At 42.9% G+C, this 17700-nt stretch overlaps 1 protein-coding gene across 1 annotated transcript in view; it reads right to left on the bottom strand.

The window, feature by feature from the left end:
• The window catches only part of KCNH8 (potassium voltage-gated channel subfamily H member 8), a 462629-nt gene that overhangs the window by 115291 nt on the left and 329638 nt on the right, over positions 1–17700 (bottom strand). Inside the window, exon 8 of the mRNA XM_069582447.1 lies at positions 6770–6967. Coding sequence (XP_069438548.1) covers positions 6770–6967 — 198 coding nt within the window. The remainder of the gene's footprint in view (positions 1–6769; positions 6968–17700) is intronic.

Here is a 17700-nt window from a genome sequence, read left to right as displayed (position 1 = left end):
GAGGTTCATGACATTGTACAGGAGACAGGGATCAAGACCATCCCCATGGAAAAGAAATGCAAAAAAGCAAAATGGCTGTCTGGGGAGGTCTTACAAGTAGCTGTGAAAAGAAGAGAGGCGAAAAGCAAAAGAGAAAAGGAAAGATATAAGCATCTGAATGCAGGGTTCCAAAGAATAGCAAGGAGAGAAGAGAAAGCCTTCTTCAGCAATCAATGCAAAGAAACAGAGAAAAACAACAGAATGGGAAAGACTAGAGATCTCTTCAAGAAAATTAGAGATACCAAGGGAACATTTCATGCAAAGATGGGCTCAATAAAGGACAGAAATGATATGGACCTAATAGAAGCAGAAGATATTAAGAAGAGGTGGCAAGAATACATGGAAGAACTGCACAAAAAAGATCTTCATGACCAAGATAATCACGATGGTGCGATCACTCACCTAGGGCCAGATATCCTGGAATGTGAAGTCAAGTGGGCCTTAGAAAGCATCACTATGAACAAAGCTAAGGGAGGTGATGGAATTCCAGTTGAGCTGTTTCAAATCCTGAAAGATGATGCTGTGAAAGTGCTGCACTCAATATGCCAGCAAATTTGGAAAACTCAGCAGTGGCCACAGGACTGGAAAAGGTCAGTTTTATTCCAATCCCAAAGAATGGCAATGCCAAAGAATGATCAAACTACCACACAATTGCACTCATCTCACACGCTAGTACAGTAATGCTCAAAATTCTCCAAGCCAGGCTTCAGCAGTAAGGGAACCGTGAACTTCCCGATGTTCAAGCTGGTTTTAGAAAAGACAGAAGAACCAGAGATCAAATTGCCAACATCCACCGGATCACTGAAAAAGCGAGAGAGTTCCAGAAAAGCATCTATTTCTACTTTATTGACTTTTACTGTATATATCACAATAAACTGTGGAAAATTCTGAAAGAGATGGGAATACCAGACCACCTGACCTGCCTCTTGAGAAACCTATATGCAGGTCAGGAAGCAACAGTTAGAACTGGACATGGAACAACAGACTGGTTCCAAATAGGAAAAGGAGTACATCAAGGCTGGATATTGTCACCCTGCTTATTTAACTTATAAGCAGAGTACATCATGAGAAACGCTGGGCTGGAAGAAGCACAAGCTGGAATCAAGCTGGGAGAAATATCAATAACCTCAGATGTGCAGATGACACCACCCTTATGGCAGAAAGTTGAAGAGGAGCTAAAAAGCCTCTTGATGAAAGTGAAAGAGGAGAGTGAAAAAGTTGGCTTAAAGCTCAACATACAGAAAACAAAGATAATGGCATCTGGTCCTATCACTTCATGGTAAATAGATGGGGAAATAGTGGAAACAGGTCAGGCTTTATTTTTAGGGGCTCGAAAATCACTGCAGATGGTGACTACAGCCATGAAATTAAAAGATGCTTACTCCTTAGGAGGAAAGTTATGACCAATCTAGACAGCCTCTTAAAAAGCAGAGACATTACTTTGCCAACAAAGGTCCATCTAGTCAAGGCTATGGTTTTTCCTGTGATCATGTATGGATGTGAGAGTTGGACTGTGAAGAAAGCTGAGCGCTGAAGAATTGCTGCTTTTGAACTGTGGTGTTGGAGAAGACTCTTGAGAGTCCCTTGGACTGCAAGGAGATCCAACCAGTCCATTCTGAAGGTGATCAGTCCTGGGTGTTCATTGGAAGGACTGATGTTAAAGCTGAAGCTCCAGTTCTTTGGCCACCTCATGTGAAGAGTTGACTCATTGGAAAAGACCCTGATGCTGGGAGGGACTGGGGGCAGGAGGAGAAGGGGACGACCGAGGATGAGATGGCTGGATGGCATCACCATCTCTATGCACATGAGTTTGGGTGAACTCTGGGAGTTGGTGATGGACAGGGAGGCCTGGTGTGCTGTGATTCATGGGGTCACAAAGAGTTGGACATGACTGAGTGGCTAAACTGAACTGAGGTTATCTTTTAGAAGTTTTGTTGTTTCCCTTTTTACCACTGGATGAAAATCCATCTGGAATTAATTTCAACTTAGTGTTTAGAATGGTCAAGTTTGCTTTTCAAACTGTAGAAATAAGACCTACAGAAGGCCAACAAATATGTGAAAGGATGCTCAACATCACCGATTATTAGAGAAATGCATATTAAAACCACAATGAGGTATCACCTTGCACTGGTCAGAATGGCCGTCATCAAAAAATCTACAGACGATGAATGCTGGAAAGGGTATGGAGAAAATGGAAGCTTTTTGCATCATTGGTGGGAATGTAAATTGATGCAGTCACTCAGAAGAACAGTATGGAAGTTTTTTTAAAAAAGTGAAACTAGAGCTACCATTGACTCAGCAATCCCTGCCCTCCTGGGCATATGGCTGGAGGAAACTGTAACTTCAAAAGATACAGGTACTCTAATGTTCTTTGTGGAAATATTTACAACAGCCAGGACAAGGAAGCAACGTAAACGTCCATCAGCAGAGGAGTGGGTAAAGAAGAGGTGGTGCATAAATACGGTGGATACTGCTCAACCATAAAAAGGAACGGAATCGCGCCGTTTGCAGAGATGTGGGTAAACCTAGAGACTGTCACACAGAGTGAAGTGAGTCAGAAAGAGAAAACAAATGTTGCATGTCGACGCATACATGTAGAATACAGAAAAATGGTACGGATGGACTTACTTGCAAAGCAGAAATAGAGACACACACGTGGACAGCAAACATGTGAGCACTAGGGAAGGGGAAGAAGGCGGGAGGAATTGGGAGATGGGGTTGATATATATACACACTGTTGGTACCATGTATAAAATAGATAACCAAGGAGAACCCTACTCAGGGAACTCTACCCAGTGTTCTTTGGTGATCTAAATGGGAGGGAAATTCAGAAACGCGGGGATGTGTGTATATAGAGAGCTGACTCGCTTTGCTGTGCAGCAGAGACCAACACAACATTTCAGTGCCGCTATGCACCAACACAGATTAATTTTTAAAAGTACCCTCATTTCTCCCTCGTATTACAGTGCCACCAGCGTCATAAATCAAGTGGCCGTATGTTTACGGGCAGGTTTTTGTGCACATTTCTTTTCCATTAGCTCAGTTATCTATCCCTGAGGCAATACCACACTTTAACTTTTGTGACTTTGTTGCACAGCATGATATTTGCAGCATAAATCTTCCAATTTTGTTCTTCTTTATGGAGCTTTACAATGCAATGTTCTTCTTTACTTCTTACATTCTTTTAAATTTGTATCTCCCTTGATTTTTAGAAACAGCTTGTCAGTTTTCAAACAGGCTCATACATACAGACAAGCACACGTTTACTGGGTTTTTAAAATTGAAACTGAAAGTGTTAATGCTCAGTCGTGTCCGACTCTTCGGCACCCCACGGACTATACAGCCCATGGGATTCTCCAGGCCAGAACACTGGAGTGGGTAGCCTTTCCCTTCTCCAGGGGCTCTTCCCACCCCAGAGATCGAACCCATGTCTCTGGCATTGCAGGCGGATTCTTTACCAGCTGAGCCAGCAGGGAAGCCCAAGAATACTGGCGTGGGTAGCCTATCCCTTCTTTAGGGGATCTTCCCCACCCAGGAATCAAATCGGGGTCTCCTGCGTTGCAGGCAGACTCTTTACCAGCTGAGCTACGGGAAAGCCCCAATGCAGGCATATCCTTCCACTCTTCTAAACTACCGGTAGATTTTTCAATATTTCGTAGTTTTCTGTGTAATAATATTGCATATTTTAAATATATGTTCCTCTGTATTTGATGGTTCATAATTCTTTCCCGTATTTCATTGTCCTATTGTTTATTACTAATAGAGAATATAATTGATTCTTTTGCATATTGACTTTATATTCTTCAGCCTTCCAGAATTTACTTATTAATTCTAAGAGTTGTTGAAGCTTTTAGGGTTCCTCCTTTGTTTTGCGTCTTCTCAAAATTTACATAGACTTGTCTAGGTATGGATTTCTTTTTTATTATTTTTGCTTCCCTTCAATAGCTTAAAATATTCTTCCCATAAACCAGTGATATGTACACTCTTTGATTACAGATGCCATGTAGAATCTTTCCTGTCTCTCTTCTCACTGAGCTTCTGAGAGCCTCTGCCCCAGATAATTATCTGGGCTTTTGACACCCACCTGCAGCATTTAATACCACTCCTGGCTGCTTTTGTGGTAAATATTGTGTCCCTGTCATTAGCAATTCCAAAGGCCCGTGTGGGGATCCCTAATAAGAAATCTTAGCATTGAGTCCACGGTAATGCATACTTTAAAAAATAAATTATTTGTACATAATTATAGAAATTCAATTAATAAAATAAATTTGCAGCATATAATAAAAGGGATATCTTACAGAAAGTTTGCTAGGTTTTAGTGAATCCTGGCATCTAAATTAAATAAACCTCTGTTGCTTTATATCTAAACTAGGGTGCTAATAACCCCTATTTCATAGTGTTACAAGAATTAAATGAACAAAGTATTCAATATTGTGAGCTCCTAGGATTAGTTCTCAAAATTATGCCAGCAACTGGTTAACTAGGAAATACTAAAATGAAGGCATCATTTCTCTTAGCCTCGGGTAATTATCACAATAATACAGCTATTTCCCACAGACAAATATTTGCAAAGCTTTATTTAGTAAATTCAAGTTACCTAGATGTCATTTGCCATTCAAAACCAATGGCTTCCTAAGTTCTGCTAAGTTACCTAAATGCTTTAATGCCATTTACAAATGAGTACTGGTTTTGCACCTGGGTCGTTTGGTCAATAAACATTTACCAAGTGACAAAGTGGCATTATCTGAGTATTTCCCATATCTTTTGGCTTTGTGACTGGCTTAGCTTCTACTTACAGGGAATGGCAGGGAACAATAATATCCTTAGCAATATCTAATTCAGGATCGCTTACACTAGGGTCTGTGAATCAATAGGAAATAAGCGTCATTATCTAACATATTCTTCCAATCTCAAATTAGTAGGTTAACCCTTGAGCATTTCCAAAAAGTTTCCATTAGGAGTAGAAAAAACTTGGGCAAATATTAAATAAGTATAGACTGTGTTTGTTTGCAAAATGCTTGTCATTCTGCTGGGCTGAGAGATGGGCCCTCAAAGAAAGCGGCAATTGTATAAGCCATAATACCGGGTATAAAATTGTCACCATGGGATCTGGCGCATTACAGCTCTTCAGAAAATGAGAATTCCTGTTTTCTGCTCCCGAGGCTGTTACTGCTCCACACTGGCCAAAAGCCTGTTCCAAGCACTGCAGTCCCAGCCTGCTGCTTCAGCTCCTCTGCCTTTCCAAGAAATTCTCTGACCCTTGGCCCCGTTTCTCAATGCTTCTGAACTTCCTAACTGATCTGGCACTCAGCGTATTCTGCCTGGCATTGTTTAAACTCTTTCCACACATTTCAGCTGATCCCTTTCAAACTGATCCTAAACTCCTTGAGGGAAGGTTCGCCTTTATGCTGCCCTGGTTTCGCGGTAGGCTGGATGACTCACTGTGTGAAGTCTTAGTATTCATTCCACATCTGTGCAAGGGAGCTGGTGGAAACCGTGCTCTATAGGAAGGCCCAACCTCATATCGGAGGACATGACAGTCCGCACCAGTGTACACCTGCTGCTGCATATAGAATGGATAATCAGCAAAGACCTACCTCATCGCACAGGGAGCTCTTCTCCACACCCTGTGACACCCTGTGTGGGAAGAGAGTCTGGAAAAGAACACGCAGCTGCATAGCTGAGTCGCGTGGCTGTGCACCTGAAGCTAACCAGCCCTGGAAGCCGGCCATGTGTGCCAGTTCGGAGTTGCTCCAGCCACGTAGGACTCTTTGCGACCCTATGGACTGTCACTGAACAGCACTCCTCTGTCCACGGGATTCTCCAGGCAAGAATACTGGGGTGGGTAGCTCTGCCCTTCGCCAGGGTATCTTCCCAACCCAGGGATTGAACCCACACCTCTTATGTCTCCTGCATTGGCGGGCAGGTTCTTTACCATTAGCACCAACTGGGAAGTCAAGTCAACTATACTCCAATGTAAAATTAAATTAAATTAAAAAGAAAACATGATATAACACACTTTTGAGGGAACTATACTCAATATTTGACAATAAAGTGTACAAGAAAAAATATAAAAAGAATATATATATATATATATTTATATTTGCATGTATAACTGAAGTGCTGTGCTGTATACCTGAACCTAATACAAAATTGTAAATCAACCATACTTCAATTCGGAGAAGGCAATGGCACCCCACTCCAGTACTCTTGCCTGGAAAATCCCATGGATGGAGGAGCCTGGTGGGCTGCAGTCCATGGGGTCGCTACAAGTCGGACATGACTGAGCGACTTCACTTTCACTTTTCACTTTCATGCATTGGAGAAAGAAATGGCAACCCACTCCAGTGTTCTTGCCTGGAGAATCCCAGGGACGGGGGAGCCTGGTGGGCTGCCGTCTATGGGGTCGCACAGGGTCGGACACTACTGAAGCGACTTAGCAGCAGCAGCAACATACTTCAATTAAACATATGTATATGTACACATTTAAAAATCAACCACCGGGGAAATGGATATTTCTCCGTCCGTCAGAGCACAGAACTCTTGGGATCACAGACGTTCACTGCTAGCCTACGTGTGGGCTAAAACGCTGGTCAGTGACTTCACTAGTGCCGCCAGACTCTTTCAGTGGAAACCAACCTACACGTGCGGGGTCTCAGGATGGAGGGGACGGAGCGGCAGCGCTGTGGCAGCTCTCGTTCCTTCTGGCCTGAGGAAGAAGGTTCCTTACCGCCGATCAGCATGGTGCAGATGGAGAAGATCTTTTCTGCATCCGTGTTAGCAGAGACGTTCCCAAACCCAACGCTGGTGAGGCTGCTGAGCGTGAAGTACAGAGCCGCGATATAGGCACTTCGGATCGACGGCCCGCCCAGGGTGTTGTTCCCATAGTAGGGCGATTCCAGTCTCTTCCCCAGCTCGTGGAGCCAGCCTGCAAAGGAAGACAAAACCGAGCACTTAAGCCCCCCAAATAAAGTCCCAGTATTAGCACCTGGGCGTAGTGATGAATGAACATATAAGGCTGCACCAAGTTGCTTGGGAGAAAGAATGTTAAAAGGAAGTTAAAAGCAAGGAGTTAGATTCCATGGCTCTAGAAGCAAAGCATCACTCTCATACTACTGTTTTCTATAACACACACAGTAGAGAAACATGTATTCAAGAGTGGATTGGTGATCAAAGCTGAACAGCTCCTAATGCAAGAGCTACCTTCAGTGACAGAAGCAGATATTTCTAAGCTCAGTAATAATGTTGTATATTTCACTAGTCATTAGGCTTGTTTCTCAATTGGAACTTTAAGCAATAAAGGAGCTGAGTATGTGTTTTTCAACCCTACGTGATAGTAAATAGCAACCAACACAAAAATCTAGACTTCAGACAGGCAAGATGTGATTTATTTCCATCGTGCACTAACTTTTCCTACTTTGTCCCCTTGACGTGTGGCATGCTAAATCGCTTCATCCTGTCTGACTACTTGTGACCCCATGGACTGCAGCCTGCCAGACTCCTCTGTCCATGGGGATTCTCCAGACAAAATACTAGAGTGGGTTGACATTTCCTACCTTACAGGTCTCAGTCCCATGTTTTTCTCAAGAAGCCTTCTTTGCAACCTCATTCTGCTGTCTGGGGTTGCTGGGAGAGAACTATAACCAAGAGGTCCCTATAATAGAACTGGCAGCTACCACACAACTGTTCCACAATACTGGGGTATATATGCATCAAAACTCATCTAATTAAATGCTTCAAATAAGTGCACTTCATTGTATATCAATTATACTATCATCAAGCTATAATAAAGCTATGTTAATAAAGAAGGGAAATAGCAAGTATAATATTAATAATAGTGCATTAGAAACACAACCCAGAGACCACATTAAAATAAAATCCTTTATTAGAAATAGTTGTCCTTTAAAATCTTATGTTTAAAAATTCTGTGTGTATGTGTGTGTGTGTGTGTATGCGTGCTACAAAGCATTATGACAATTCCCTTCAACCCATAATGTCCCTAAGACTTTCGTTAAGGGATCTTATTCACTGACCACTATTTTTTTATTAACACTTCATTTAATGGCTGCCCAAGAAGAGATGAAAAGTCATTACATTACTAAGTAGTAAAAATGCTGTCATTACCAACTAAGGTTACAGAGTGTGGGCCTGCACTAGGTAATTAGAATGCAAACTTGAAGACAACAGGGCTCCTTGAGGTCAAGGAGAAATGCTCAGTGGCAAGCGCTGTTTTATTTATCCTGTCTCTAGAGACGTGCTTATCAGCTGTTGGCTTGCCTCAGAAATATCTCGAGGCTTGTCAAATAGAGACAAGCAGGCCATGTCCCTGGAGTTTCTGGGACAGTGCGTGGAGGCTGTGGAGAAGGGCTGAGGATTCGCCTTTGCACTGGGTTCGCGTGTGATGCTGAAGCGGCAGACCTAGGGAAGCATGTTTGCAAGGTCATCCTCAGTGCTGGCTGCAGCTGGGAAAGCCTAAAACAAAAACACATTCCCAAGGGTCACCTCCATACACGGAATCGAAACTTCTGGTTCTGAGATCAGGTACTGGTATTTGTAAAAGCTCCCCAGTAGATTCTGGTGTGAAGATCGAATTTAGAACTACTGATCCAGAACTGAGCAAAGCCTCTAGCAATAGCAGAGTTTAATAAGTGTGATTTTTAAAAGTGAATGAATTAGTGAACATATAGATGATTCTGTGGGCTTTGCCTGTGGCTCGGCCAGTAGAGTCTGCCTGCAATGCGGGAAACCCGGGTTTGATTCCTGGGTCGGTAAGATCTCCTGGAGAAAGAAATGGCAACCCACTCCAGTAGCCTTGCCTGGAGAATTCCCTGGACAGAGGAGCCTAGTGGGCTGCAGTCCACGGGGTCACAGAGGGTCGGATACGAATGAGTGACTAAAACACACACAACACACACACGTAAATGATTCCTGCCCTCTGGGATAAGATTGTACATCATTGATGCAATAAACGTTTGTAAACTTGTACTAGATTCATAACAAAGTGTCATGAAGGGTTTTTTTTTTGATGACAGAGAATAATAAAAGGAAAGTTACACATTATGAAAGCTGATGCCATTCATAAGCTATGATCATTTTATTCCATCTGGAAAAGAGGAATAAACTTGACATCTAAACAGATTTAAGTTTGGGCTCTTCCATTATAGGCTGTGGGAATGACCAGCTCCTTCCTGTTTCACATTTCTCGTTTGCAGCTTGTACAGCTGCAGTGGGATAAATGAGATGCGCCGTGAAGAAACGTCAACTCCTTTAGTGGCAGAGGTTTAGTGTTTCATATCTTGTTTCTCTCTCTTTCTCATGTTACTTAAACTGGAACAGAAAGTAAAGGAAATGTGAGATCAGGAGTGAATTCTAAAGGAAAAGGAAGGCGGAGACTAAGTGTATTCGGAGAATCCATGTGTGGCATCTGATAGAACTGAGCATCTGTTAACTAATAGAAATGAGAGGAGAAAATCTAGGTGACAGCAATTCTTAAAACTGTGGGACTTATATATCCATTTGTGAATCTGAAAAAAGACAGGCTCCTTTTCCCAGGACAAAGCACATGCGGAGTCACAAAAACAACTTCGTGTACATTTTCAGGCGGTTCAGGGCTGCTTTGTACAGGTCTGGTCCAAGGGCCCAGATTAAAAATTCTGCTCCAGAGTTTCAAGTGGGGCTTCCCTGCGGCTCAGAGGATAAAGAATCCGCCTGCAATTCGGGAGACCTGAGTTTGATCCCTGGGTTGGGAAGATTCCCTGGAGGGAAGGGCAACACACTCCAGTATTCTTATCCTTCAATTAAAAAAATAAGTGAAAAAAAAAAGAATTAAAAATGAAGGAAAGTAGGAAGTGGTAAAGCATGATTTGGTAAAATCTGGCTTTATCTTGTATAGAAAAAGACTTAGATATAAAGAGAACTTATCCAAGATTAATTATGGAGATATTACAAATCAAAACACATGTCCATTTGTCTGCACTGTAGGGGGAGAGTCAAGACAAGTAAGATCAGGGAGCAGAGATGACGCGTGGATATATATTGTGCTCAGGATGCTGATTTCTGCAGAGCAGGGCTCTTACAGGCATTTGACCCAAGCGCTGTCAAGTACGGGATTCCCTGGTAGCTCAGCTGGTAAAGAATCCACCTGCAATGCAGGAGACCCTGGTTTGACTCCTGGGTTGGGAAGATCCACTGAAGGGATGGGCTACCCACTCTACTATTCTTGGGCTTCCCTGTGGCTTAGCTGGTAAAGAATCAGCCTGCAATGCAGGAGACCTGGGTTCGATCCCTGGGTTGGGAAGAGCCCCTGGAGAAGGGAACAGGTACGCACTCCAGTATTCTGGCCTGGAGAATCCCATGGAGTATACCGTCCATGGGGTCTGTCAAATACAGCCAACCACAAGACTCCGAGGGGCTGGTGGCTTAGCTACTTCTCATGTGCCTTTAAAATAGTGCTCTGAAAGGGATGTCATGCTCAAAAAAGTGATTGGAGGGGACAGTCAACCAAGCGATTGTCCCTTTGTTTCACACTGGTCGTTACCACTAATATTGGGAAGTCTGAGCGGCTAAAAATTGTCATCTTCCCTAGAGAGCAAACATTACATGACTGATTTTTGTTTTAATTGATGAGAAGAAGAATCAAACACCAGCAACACCATCTGCTGCTGCTGAGTCGCTTTGGTCGTGTCTGACTCTGTGAGACCCCGTAGACGGCAGCCCACTGGGCTCCTCTGTCCCTGCGATTCTCCAGGCAAGAACACTGGAGTGGGTTTCCATTTCCTTCTCCACACCACCATCTACTCATCTTGAATTAACGTGTTCCTTTGTTTACAGAACCCCAAGTTTCCTCATTAAAAATAAAGCCGAACAAACCAGCCAACACATGTGATTTAATTCCTTAACTGGAACAAAACTAAAACATTTAAGAATTCTCCAAACCAAATCAGTTTTCCTAGAATATCATTTCCTTAATAAAATAGGATAAAACTTTGTGATAGGCCACGCAGATGATATTAGATTATATGCTCACTCTACTCCTATTCATTTACGTATGTGTGAAACCATCTCAGAGCAGTTCAGTGAGCAGAACACAGACAACAGACCTGCGTTTGTTGGCTCTTTCTGTCCAGCCAGCTGTTCTATTTTCAGAGGCATCTTGTTTTTTCTTCAAGAAGGATTGCTACTAAATTGTGTTACAGCTGATGACACAGAAGCAATAATAGCGATGAAAAACTCTGGTAACACGGGGAAAGGAGGTAACACCCACAAATCCGGGGATGGGCTCTGTGGGCTAAATAAAACTTCTTCACAGAACAGCTTGTCCAAAATGAGAGCACATGCTCCACTGTAACAAGACAGCATGTCATTGTACTGTACCAAAGAGGCAGTGTCACCAATTTGGAGGCCAATCTTTTTTTAATCTGGAGAAATTCATCTCTAAAGGAAGGGATGTCCTAGAACAGTCTGTCTGCTTCTGCTCAGTTTTTTCCCTTAAAGAACATTTTGAAGGAAAAAGCATACAGAAAATAAAGTAGAATCTAAATATACTGAACACACGGCCATCTGATAAAAACAAAAGATGTCATAAAATAAGTCTGTCATTACCAAAACAGTTTAGAGGAATAAGATGGATTTATGACATAAGTATCAATTTCAAAGACAGACTGCCTCTTAATGAGCATGCTCAGAAGAGCCTATAATTAAGCCTGATAATTTCATCCATGTATTTTTCATTGCATTCTTACCATGGGCCCAGTATTTTGCTTAATTATATACTTTTAACCCTAAAAGGCAGTTTCTTATGATTTTACTATAGGTTTCCTACAATCATATACTTAGTTTTATCATGCATATATGTGCATTCACAGTTTACACAGGTATGACCTGCTTTACAGAATAGATGTGCTCCTGAAAAGGTTAGTTTATATTTGTATTTGGTAAATTAACAGATAGTTTAGCTTTAATGAAAGGAACGGAAGCATGTTATTTAAGCAAAGCCTATGAGAGGGTGGGGCCGAGATGGAAAAGTAGAAAGTCCGTAAGGTCACTTCCTTACATGAGCACAAAAAAATTATAAATACTTACAGAGAAACTTTGGTGAGGAAGACCAGAAGATAGCAGAAAAAGATATTCTACAACTAAAACTATAGAGAAGGAACCATACTGAGATGGGTAGGAAGGCTGGAAATGGTGTATAGTCAAGACCTACACCCACAGGTGGGGGTAATGCCAACTTGAGCAGTTCTACTCAAGAAGTGGCAGGGCAGAGCCCCACTCCAGGCTCCACAGTCCAGGGTCCTACAGTGAGATGATGAGCACCCAAAGCATTCGACTTTGAAAACCAACAGGACTTACTTCCAGGAGAGGCTATGGGAAATAGAGACTCCACTCTTACAGGACACACGAAATCTCACACTCTGAAGGACCCAGGGCAGAAGGAGGAAATTGAGAGGAGCCTAGATCAGACCCATCGTATGATTTTGGAGGTCTCTCAGAGAGGCAATGGCAACCCACTCCAGTATTCTTGCCAGAAGAATCCCAGGGACAGAGGAGCCTGGTGGGCTGCCATCTGTGGGGTTGCACAGAGTTGGACACAACTGATGTGACTTAGCAGCAGCAGCAGAGAGGCAGGTGCTAACCAGAGCTCATCCTGGAGACATAGGCACAGGCAGCAGCCGTTCTGGGGAACTTGCCCTGCCGCAGGGACACTGGTGCAGCAGGTGCTAGCTTGGAGTCCTGCCTCCAGCTCGTTAATGTTGGGACCCAGCCCAGCTGCCAGCCTGTCAGCACCAGTACTGGACACCTCAGGCAGAGCAACTAGCCAGGTGGGGACAGTTCCACCCACCAGCAGGTTGACTGTCTCAAGGCATCCTGAGTTCACAGCTGCTCTCGGACCTGGTCGTACCCACCAGTAGCTAGCAGCTTCCACTCAAAGCAGTTAGCCAGACTGACGGCCAGCCACGCCTAGCAGACTACCTACAGTACTGCCTTCCGGAAGAGAAGGGCTCACACAGCCCACACAGGGCACCCCAAGGGCACATATGGCTGGTGGCGAGGGGAACACGCTGCTGGGATGCAGAGGACGTTTCCCACCAAAGGCCATCTCTCCAAGGCCAGGAGAAGCAATCACCCTACAAAATATACAGAAATAAAAATAGCAAAGTAGGCAAAATGCAGCAAAAGAGGAATATGCCCACAGGAAAGAAAAAAATAAAACACCAGAAGAGTTTAGTGGAGATAAGCAACTTACCACATGAGGAGTTCAAGGAAGTAATTTAAAGAACTCAGGAGAATGACAGATGGACAGAGAAAGAAGTTAGAAGGCTATAATAAACAATTAGACATACGTAGAGGAACCATGCAGGCGAAGAATATCACAACTGGGATGAAAAACACTAGAAGGGATTAATAGTGGATTAAATGATACAGAGGAGTGGATCAGCAAGCTGGAAGACAGAGAAATGGAAATCGTTCAGTCAGAACAGAGAAAAAGAAAAAGAGAGTGAAAAGAAACGAGGACACTTTAAAACATCTAGACAATATTAAGAGCACTAATAGTCGCATTTTAAGTGTCACAGAAGGAGACGAGAAAGATAAAAAGGCAGAAAGCATACTTGAAATTGTAGTAGCTGAAAACTCCCCAAACAAGGGATGAAAACAGAAATTCAGTTCCAGGAAGAAGAGAGGGTCTTAAATGAGACCAATCCAAAGAAGACCACACCAAGACACACTGCAACTGAAGACTGCAATGACAGAATTACGAGCAGGTTAAAAGCAGCAAATAAAAGCGTGACATTTACACACAAGGGAACTCCTATAAGGCAATTAGCAAATTTTTGGCCAAAACTGCCGGTTAGAAAGATGTGGGGTGAAACATTCAAAGTGATGAAAGGGAAAAATCTATAACCAAAAATACTCTACCAAGGAACACTTTCATTCAGATGTAATGGAGAAATAAGTTTTACGAACAAAAGCTAAAAGATCAGCATTACTAAACCCACTTTACAGGAAATGTTAAAGGGACTTCTCTAAGCTAAAAAGAAAAGGTCACAACTAGAAGTATGAATATCATGCGAAAAAATCTTATTAGTAAAGGCAAATATAAAGACAAACAATCAACCATGCGTGAAGTTACTAGGAAGTTTAAAACACAAAGGTACTAAAATTATCTCTAACCAAAATAAACAGCAAAGGATGAACAAAGCAAAAAGATACAACATAAGATGTCAAAAACTACAAATGTGGAGGTAGGGAGTAAATATGCAGGACTGTTAAAATGCTTTTAGACTTGAGATTATTATTAAAATAATCATGTGTATATACAGATTGCTATGTATAAACCTCATGTAGGGAGTTCCTTGGTGGTTCAGGGGTCAAGAATCTGCCTTCCAATATAGGGGACATGGGTTTGATCCCTGGTTGAGGAAATAAGATCCCACATGCACAGGGCAACGGAGCTTTGAGGCCACCACCACTGAGCCCTTGCACCTCACCCTCAGAGGCTGCACGCTGCAGGCTGCAGAGCTTGTGTGCTCCAGAGCCCAAGCGCCAGAGCTGGGGAGGAGCCTTCGTGCCACAGCAGGGACCTGATGCAGCCAAAAGCAAAGAAACATTCCCCAAAAAACCTTATGTAACCACAAATCAAAAGACAAACTACAACAGATATATTCACGGAAAAGAGAAAGGAATTCAAACATAGTGCAAAATACAGTCATCAAATCACAAGGAAAGAGAGAAAAAGAAGAAAAGAGCAAAAAAGAGATAAAAAACAATCCTAAACAATCAACAAAAGGACATAAGAACACAAATGTCAATAATTACTTTAAACGTCAGTGGACTATAGTTTCCAATCAAAAGACAGACTAACCAAATGGAAGAAGAAACAAGACTCACGTGCCTGCTGAGTCTGCAAGAGACTCGTTTCAGATCTGAAGATGCAAAGTGAGAGTGAGAGGGTGGAAAAGGCATTCTGCACAAATGGAAATGAAGAGAAACCCAGAGTTCAGTTCAGTTCAGTCGCTCAGTCGTGTCCGACTCTGCGACCCCATGAATCGCAGCACTCCAGGCCTCCCTGTCCAACAGCAACTCCCAGAGTTCATTCAGACTCTTGTCCATCAAGTTGGTGATGCCATCCAGCCATCTCATCCTCTGTCGTCCCCTTCTCCTCCTGCCCCTAATCCCTCCCAGCATCAAGGTCTTTTCCAATGAGTCAGCTCTTCACATGAGGTGGCCAAAGTATTGCAGTTTCAGCTTCAGCATCAGTCCTTCCAAAGAACACCCAGGACTGATGTCCTTTAGGATGGACTTGTTGGATCTCCTTGCAGTCCAAGGGACTCTCAAGAGTCTTCTCCAACACCACAGTTCAAAAGCATCAATTCTTCGCCACTCTGCTTTCTTCACAGTCCAACTCTCATATCCATACATGACCACTGGAAAAACCATAGCCTTGACTAGATGGACCTTTGTTGGCAGAGTAATGTCTCTGCTTTTGAATATGCTATCTAGGTTGGTCATAACTTTCCTTCCAAGGAGTAAGCGTCTTTTAATTTCATGGCTGCAGTCACCATCTGCAGTGATTTTGGATCCCCCCAAAATAAAGTCTGACATTGTTTCTACTGTTTCCCCATCTATTTCCCATGAAGTGATGGGACCAGATGCCATGATCTTCGTTTTCTGAATGTCGACTTTTAAGCCAAATTTTTAACTCTCCTCTTTCACTTTCATCAAGAGGCTTTTTAGTTCCTCTTCACTTTCTGCCCTAAGGGTGGTGTCATCTGCATATCTGAGGTTATTGATATTTCTCCCGGCAATCTTGATTCCAGCTTGTGCTTCTTCCAGCCCAGTGTTTCTCATATTACTCAGCAATAAAATTGAAATCTTGCCATATGTGACAACATGGATGGATTTAGCGTATATTATGCTAGATGACATGCAAAGAGTTGACTCACTGGTAAAGACTCTGATGCTGGGAGGGATTAGAGGCAGGAGGAGAAGGGGACGACCGAGGATGAGATGGCTGGATGGCATCACTGACTAGATAGACATGAGTCTGAGTGAACTCCGGGAGTTGGTGATGGGCAGGGAGGCCTGGCGTGCTGCAGTTCATGGGGTCGCAAAGAGTTGGACACGACTGAGCGACTGAACTGAAATGAACTGAACTGAACTGATGCTAGATGAAATAAGTCAGACAGAGACAAATACCACGTGATTTCACTTCTATCTGAAATCTAAAAATCAAAACAAATTATCAAACATAACAAAACAGAAACAGAGCAATATATGGAGGGAACAGATGGTTGCTAGAGGGAAGGGGGATGGATAGAAGGAAGAAATGTGTGAGGGAGATTAAGAGCTGCAAATCTCTCATTGCAAAATAACTGAGCCACAGGCATAAACTGCACAGTGTGGGGAGCATGGTCAGTAACTGTGCAGTGCCTTTGTATGATGACATACCGCAACTAGGCTTACTGCAGACGTAATTGTTGTGTAGAAATATTGAATAACAAAGCTGCATAACAGGAGCTCACAGAGTGTATAAATAAATTCAACCTCAAAAACAAAGAGTTTAGTGGCTACTGGCGGTGGGGGTGAAATTGGATAAAGGCAGTCAAAAGGTGCAAACTTCCAGTTATAAGATACGTAAGATAAATGATAACACCAACGGTACAATGCGCAGCGTGATCAGTATAATTGGCACTGCTGTGTGTTATGTATGAAACTCGCTAAGATAATAAATTCTAGTGTTCTCATCACAAGGAAATGGTTTTATACTTTAATCTCATATCCATTTGAGATGATGAATGCTCATCCACTAAAGTTACTGTGATAATCATTTCATGATGTAAGTCAAATCATTATGCTATATACCGTAAACATATACAGTTCAGTTCAGTGCAGTCGCCCAGTCGTGTCTGACTCTTTGCGACCCCATGAATCACAGCACGCAGGCCTCCCTGTCCATCACCAACTCTCAAAGTTCGCTCAGATTCACGTCCATCGAGTCCGTGATGCCATCCAGCCATCTCATCCTCTGTCGTCCCCTTCTCCTCCTGCCCCCAATCCCTCCCAGCATCAGAGTCTTTTCCAGTGAGTCAGCTCTTCACATGAGGTGGCCAAAGTACTGGAGCTTTAGCTTTAGTATCATTCCTTCCAGAGAAATCCCAGGACTGATCTCCTTCAGGATGGACTGGTTGGATCTCCTTGCAGTCCAAGGGACTCTCAAGAGTCTTCTCCAACACCACAGTTCAAAAGCATCAATTCTTTGGCGCTCAGCCTTCTTCACAGTCCAGCTCTCACATCCATGCATGACAGTGCTATATGTCAATTACATCTCAATAAAACTGAAGGGAAAAATAAAAGCCTATGGTGAGTCTCTTTGGTGTTAGAAACACTGCAGTAACATGAGAGAGATGGGAATACCAGACCACCTGACCTGCCTCTTGAGAAATCTGTATGCAGGTCAGGAAGCAACAATTAGAACTGGACATGGAACAACAGACTGGTTCCAAATAGGAAAAAGAGTACGTCAAGGCTGTATATTGTCACCCTGCTTATTTAACTTATATGCAGAGCACATCATGAGAAACGCTGGGCTGGAAGAAGCACAGACTGAAATCAAGATTGCCGGGAGAAATATCAATAACCTCAGATATGCAGATGACACCA

Source organism: Ovis canadensis, chromosome 1 (assembly GCF_042477335.2).
Source record: "Ovis canadensis isolate MfBH-ARS-UI-01 breed Bighorn chromosome 1, ARS-UI_OviCan_v2, whole genome shotgun sequence".
NCBI lineage: Eukaryota > Metazoa > Chordata > Mammalia > Artiodactyla > Bovidae > Ovis > Ovis canadensis.
This window is presented reverse-complemented; position numbering and strand designations above follow the sequence as displayed.